We start from the raw sequence: 6,537 nt of genomic DNA on the forward strand, positions 1-6,537 counted from the left end.
CCCCCCCCCATCACCGTTTGACAACCGGTGTGTTTAAGTCCCCGTAACGTAGCGGTTCGGCAAAAGTGACCGATAGGATAAGTACTAGGCTTACAAAAAATAAGTCTTGGGGTCGATTTCTTCGACTGAAACCCTTTAAGGTGCTACTCCAGAATGGCCGCAGTCAACTGACTGAAACAAATAAAAGAATGGAAATTAACGCAATATGTCTGGATTGTCACACTGGATTGTCACACTTACATAAACCACTGCATGTTGGAGTGTATAACAGACGTATCATCTTGATATGTAGATCGTACTTAGTTGTTTGACCGATTCCCTACTTAAACATAGCTTTGATCAGGGATGGTCGGTGATCAACAACAGTTCATAGAACATTAGAAAATAAAAGTACTGCTTTAACACATCAACTGGTTAGTAAAGCATTGCTCCAGTTCATAGATCACTGAGAAGCTACCGAAGACAGAGGGTATGAGACATCCTATTTCAAGTAATGGGTTATATCTAATTCTTTTGTGGTGTGTTTGCATATAAGTTTACAAATTGGTCAGAGGTAAAATGAAGTGTTTGGGGCTTCCGAAGGACATTTGTGTGTGATTCAAGGGTACTGAGATAACTCCATTCTACAACTTGGCATACACACACACACACACATTCATTCACATATACACACACACTCATTCACATATACACACACACTCCCTGTGTGTGTGTGTGTGCATATGTGTGTGTGTGTGTGTGTGTGCGGGCGCGTGTGTGTGTTAGAAATTCTTAGTATTTACCATAATAACTTTGAGAGGGTCTGATGAAAGGATAATTTATTTCATTAACCGATTACTTAATTGATTATTGTTTGGATTTACAGGGTTTTTAAGTACTAACCAATGTGTAAGGTGATGAAATGATCTGTCTAGCTATCGAAACGATCGAAACCTTAATTAAAATTATATAACATTATTGTTTTCATACTTTCGTTTACTTACTTTTATATTCTGTGATAAATGCACCAACTGACTGGTTGGTGAATTTCCTCAGATTTACAGTTGGAAACCAAAATTAAAAATAAAAAGCAGTGTCCTCTCCTTTCCTCAGGAAGATTTATATCATTTATATCTGTTAATAAATAAATAAAGAGATAAAAAAAAACATCTTCTTACTCATTTCTGTATAGTTATTAAGATATATTGCCAGGGCGGTGAGCTGGCAGAATCGTTAGCACGCCGCGCGAAATACTTAGCGGTATTCCGTCTGCCGCAACGTTCTGAGTTCAAATTCCGCCGAGGTCGACTTCGACTTCGACTTTGCCTTTCATTCTTCTGGGGTTGATGAAATAAGTACCAGTTATGCACTGGGGTCGACATAATCGACTCGTCCCCTTTCCCACCAAAATTTTCGAGGTCTTGTGTCTAGAGTAGAAATAATTATTAAGGTATATGACTGAAACAACGAAGAGTATATTCCACATAATAGCCGATATAATGTTGATTTCACAAGTCATGCTCACATCGTATATACAGAGGGGGAGAGAATAGAAGAGACCTACAACGAGAAAGTTAACATAAGGGGAAGATATATGATGAAATCTTTTGTAGTCATGACCATCCTGTCTTTTTGTATAAATAGGATTACATTATATTATGTTTCCTTCCTTTTTTTTTTAGATACGCAAAGATGTGACTTGAAGTTTTGACAGATATTTCTAGCATAGAGCCGGAAATCGGCGTCCACGATCGAAATTACGTTTGCATTCAAAATTGCAACACAGATGTTCTACCACAGTTTCCTATAAAACTGTAATTCGCTCCTGATAAAAAAAAAAAAATAAATAAATAAGTAAATAAAAAACAAATTTCCCCTATCTTGGTTGTCGAAGGCTTCCTAGTTGGTGTCATGACAGAGTGCTGATCTGAAGTGAATGTCTTGCAGTTCTTTTTCTTATTTCCTTGTACGTTTAAACTTCGCTAAGGTTATCTCTGTCTTTCACCTCATCGGCAGAGTCTGTACAATATGCTCTAGGAATGTAATGTAAGTCGAATATCAAATACTAAATGCCACAAATGTAGTGTTGTGTTACTTGAAAGAAATCATTATTAGCTCTAACCACTTCAAAGGCAACTAAGTATTTGAGTTCATTTATGCTACTCTTTTTTATAGTCCTGAATGGTAGATTGGCGGAATCAGCAAAGCGTTGTATAAAATACTTTGTTATGTTTGCTTTGGCTCTTAACGTTCTGAGTTCAAATCCCACCGAGGTTCACCTTGTCTTTCGTCCCTTTCGGGGTCGATAACAAAGTATCAGGGCCAACGGTATCGAATTATCCTCGACCTTGTGTCTAAATCAGAAACAATATTTGCATCAGCGTTTGGGGAAAAATTATGTTTTTTTTTTTTTTCACTCCAGGAACAAGGCTCGAAATTTTGAGGAGAGGGCCAGTCGATTAGATCGACTCCAGTACGCAAATAGCACTTAATTTATCGACCCCGAAAGGGATGAAAGGCAAAGTTGACATCGGAGAAATTTGAACTCGGAACGTAAAGACATACGAAATACCACTAAGCAGTTCGACCGGCGTGCTAACATCTCTGCCAGCTCGCCGTTTTGAAATTATGGTGATTTTATTAAATAAATGTGGAAAAAAATACTAGTTTTCAGTGACCTGCAGTTTCAATCCAGTTTAGATCCCAGTTGTAAGGATGTCACATATTATAACATCGCTAATGTGTAGATAATGCATGAATATTATGGCATCCAACTTCTATAGTCTTAAGAAACAGATGTCCTGTGTTAATTTTAAAAGTCTGTAAAAGTAACCGAGCATAAATGAAACAGAGTGATATCTAATTAACAGTGTAGTCGATTAGGTAAATCAATTGGAAGAGGCGGGGAGGAGGATGAGATTGGATGATGCATTTGATTTTCTCAAAATGTATTAGTGATGTAAGGGAAAGGAAATGGTTGCAGACTGGAATCAAATACAAGAACTTATCTCTAACTGGTACTCTGTCAGTTTCGACGACGAGTGTCTCAGCTGAACCGAACAACGGAATAGCCTGCTCGCGAAATTAACGTGTAACTGAGCACTTCACAGACACGCCTACGTTTAACGTAGTTTTCAGGGAGATTCAGCGTGACACAGAATGTGACAAGGCTGGCCCATTCGAATACAGGTACTACTCATTTTCGCCAGCTGAGTGGACTGGAGCAACGAGAAATAAGTGTCTTGTGCAAGAATACAACACACCGCCTAGAATCAAACTCATGGCTTTACAATCGTGTGCCGAATATCCGAATACGTCAGGCGCCTTCACTAAGAACTAGTTTCAACTCTCAAGGTGAAGCTAAATATTTTTGAAGGTATTGTCAAAGGAGAAAGAGTAGCTCCGTGATACTTTTCAGGGCCTCTAAGATTGGTAGGAGGGAAGGAAGTTATTCTCAGACCGAAGTCCTTGCTCGAATTCTTGTAATAAAGTGAACTCCTCTGAAGGTAAAGAAGGATCAATTAGTGTTCTTAAACTGGGCTATGATTTATAGCAGTTTACGTTTATTTCACTCCTAGTTTTGATGGACGCAACAATCAGTAGCCTTACTAGCGAGGGCGATGTGGGATAGTCCACCCCGGGTGACACTTTTATGTGGGATGCACTTTTGATGCTGTATAAACCTGTATTGGAGGCGGGGTGGTAAATTCAAGGGCTGCCTCAGCTGGCACACACTCTAGCTACACTATTAGCAAGGCTACACCACTTACGTTATTACCACAGTCGAGAAAGGCATGAAGAGACACAATTTTATTCTACTCAAAATATTTATTGCTTAAATCAGAAATCAGTTTGTCTTAGAATTGGTTGAGCTCCAGAAGGCAACAGATAAGATCTTGATGTGCCGAGACTGAGAAGCCAGTTTCGATTCTTGATTGAAGCAATTACACTTCATTTCCACTGTTAATGTATAAGGCATTTTAGTCTAGTCGCAAGAAACCAATATTTTGTCAGTTTTCGGTGCTGAGTTAAAATACTCTTACTGGGCTAAATATTCGTTATGACTTCAACTTCAACCTCAGCAACTGGAATAATGTTACTGGTAATCAGTTTAGTTCCATTAGTAATGTGTGAAACTGGTTAAGTGGTATACATGAGTGAGCGTAAAATTTTCAAATTAGTCCAGCTTTGCAGCCGAGCAGGTTCTACCACACACACACGCACACGCACACACACACACACACACACACACACACACACACACACTGTCTAAAAGCGAGCGAAAAGTACACTAGAAACAACTTACCCCATTCTCACTACACGAAAGGAAAAAAAAATGAATTAGAAAAAGCCCCTTTTTACAATTAACAACTGCTTGGGTTAAAGATTAGACTGATTTTAAATTAGTAGTTTTTAAATAACTGAAGTCTCACACAGAGAGATACCATCAATGTGACATAAACTAATAATAGCGAAGGTAAACATTGACGAGACATCGATTCTGTGCAAGATTCCGAACCGTTTATGCCTCTAGTCGTTCTTTCAGATTCCCAAGCGATCTTATTCACTACAAAAGTACTGGAGCTACTGTTTGATATGGGAATGTTCAAATATGCTTCTGGACCACCTGAAAGGTTTTTGTGATCTTTTAGTTGTGATGGTACTCGTTTCAAAAACCATTGGGGTTTTACTGGATGTGTAGTTCGGGTTATGTAATTGTTTCTCTCTGTTGGTTCATTGGCTTTGTTATTTGGAAACGGCAGCACTTTACTTTCTTCCGTTCTTTTCGGAATTATTTCTTCCTCCTCCTCAGTAGGAGGATTTCTTAGCTCATCTGAAAAAAAGAATAGAAATTCAGAATAATTATGTAAAATGTTGACAATCTCCAGAACAAATTTACAAATGATGCAGAACAACAGAGAATGTGTTAAAGCAAACTGTTTCGGAAAATTTATATAATCTTATTAGAATTTATTTCCATTTCATTAGCCCGGTCGGTACGTGGTTTCAGTTCGCTTTTAAAATCTTTTCACTCCAATGACATGCTTAGGAAAGTTGTGAATGTCATAACAGCTCAGTTCTTCTTGAAAACAAAGGACCTTGTTCCTTATCAAAACGGCTCCAATGTTAAACTAAAAGTAAGTTAAGAATGCGATCCAGTTTCGATTCTCGTTCTAATCATTTAGCTTCATTAATGTACGAATGCCATGAATAATTCTTCCCATATTCCCCGACAAGTTTTTGGTTTTGGCTTTATAAAAGAACTCCACATTGTTTGTAACTAAACATTGTAAATTCTATCACATATTATAAAGTATTATATCAATCACCTGAAGGACAGTCAGATGGCTAAATCAGGATTAAATTACTTTCTTCAAAGAAATATCCTAACCTAAACATAAAATCTCATCTCCCTTCATAACACACAAACATATTTCACGAATTATATTAAATGACTATTTATATTTTCACTTCATGTTTTACGTTAAATCTTACAGTGATTTGTTTCGTTGTTCATTCGCTGATAGAATAAATAAATCCTTGCCTGGCATGTATAAAAGTCATTCCAGTCAACTATATTTCTTCCCTACAAATCAGCAACCTTGAGCCAAGACTAGATTAACTGGTGTTCTTAGCATTGTCCAACAATGATGCAATATCGACCCTAACATTTGTCCACCTGACAAGACGTTAAGTCATAATAAGTGCTTAGTGGTAAATAATAGATTTAAAAATTCACCTTACGGCGATGCACCACAACTTTATTATTAAATAAAACCAATTTTTCTTGTTTTAATTTTATTAATTAAACTAAATAACACTAAATAATAAAAGCAAATTATTTACTTATTACTAGGTCAACAGCTAAAATGCCAATTTTCAACACATTTTATTCAATAGAGAAAATAAACAATTTAATATGGAAAGATCGGCATTAGAAAAGAAAACTATGCGAGGCTCCCCACACCCTCGCTTTCCTTGATGTCTTGAGCACGTGCTTTCACCCGGTTTTATGTGGGTATAATAACCATTTAAATATAATATTTCAAAACATTTTAACAAACATTTTTCAGTAATACATATACGTACACAAGCATACCCGTGTCTTCAAGAATACTGACAATCTTATTAATGATACAAAATAGTATATCAACACAATGGGAGAAACCATTGATAAATGTCAGCAATTTAGTAAATATATGTGCATACACAGAACTAATGCACTTGAAGAATCAGATACGGTTGTAACGCCTTTTTTTTTTTTTTTACATAAATTTTGAGAGCGATCGGGTTCATTTTTAGTATTCTCGTTTGTGAGAGCAGTCGAGTTTATTTCAGATAATCTCATTTTAAGAATCATCTCTGGCTAATCGTTGAAAGGACGTTGGTGTTGCTTTGGCGGAGGTTTGCGCTTTCTGCGTGCTCTTGTTTTATTATTGTTATTGGTATTGTTGATGTTGATGTTCTCACCATCATCATTATTGTTTTAGTCTCACCAATTATTCCATAAATTTATTTTAATGCTTTTAAATTTTAGTTTGCTTTAATGCCAAAGTT

The 6,537-nt window shown here is 36.7% G+C and overlaps 2 protein-coding genes across 2 annotated transcripts in view; one reads left to right on the top strand and one right to left on the bottom strand.

Annotated features, from left to right (window-relative positions):
- LOC106875930 (uncharacterized) overlaps positions 1-1,839 on the top strand; it is a 39,688-nt gene extending 37,849 nt beyond the window's left edge. The window contains exon 8 of the transcript XR_008263432.1: positions 1,662-1,839. The gene's annotated coding sequence lies outside the window, so the exon portion shown is untranslated. The remainder of the gene's footprint in view (positions 1-1,661) is intronic.
- A 1,892-nt stretch (positions 1,840-3,731) lies between these two features.
- LOC106875938 (uncharacterized) overlaps positions 3,732-6,537 on the bottom strand; it is a 13,829-nt gene continuing 11,023 nt past the window's right edge. Inside the window, exon 4 of the mRNA XM_014924256.2 lies at positions 3,732-4,813. Within this exon, the coding sequence (XP_014779742.1) occupies positions 4,383-4,813 (431 nt within the window). The 3' untranslated portion in view covers positions 3,732-4,382. The remainder of the gene's footprint in view (positions 4,814-6,537) is intronic.

This window comes from Octopus bimaculoides, chromosome 2, assembly GCF_001194135.2.
Source record: "Octopus bimaculoides isolate UCB-OBI-ISO-001 chromosome 2, ASM119413v2, whole genome shotgun sequence".
In the NCBI taxonomy this organism is placed as follows: domain Eukaryota; kingdom Metazoa; phylum Mollusca; class Cephalopoda; order Octopoda; family Octopodidae; genus Octopus; species Octopus bimaculoides.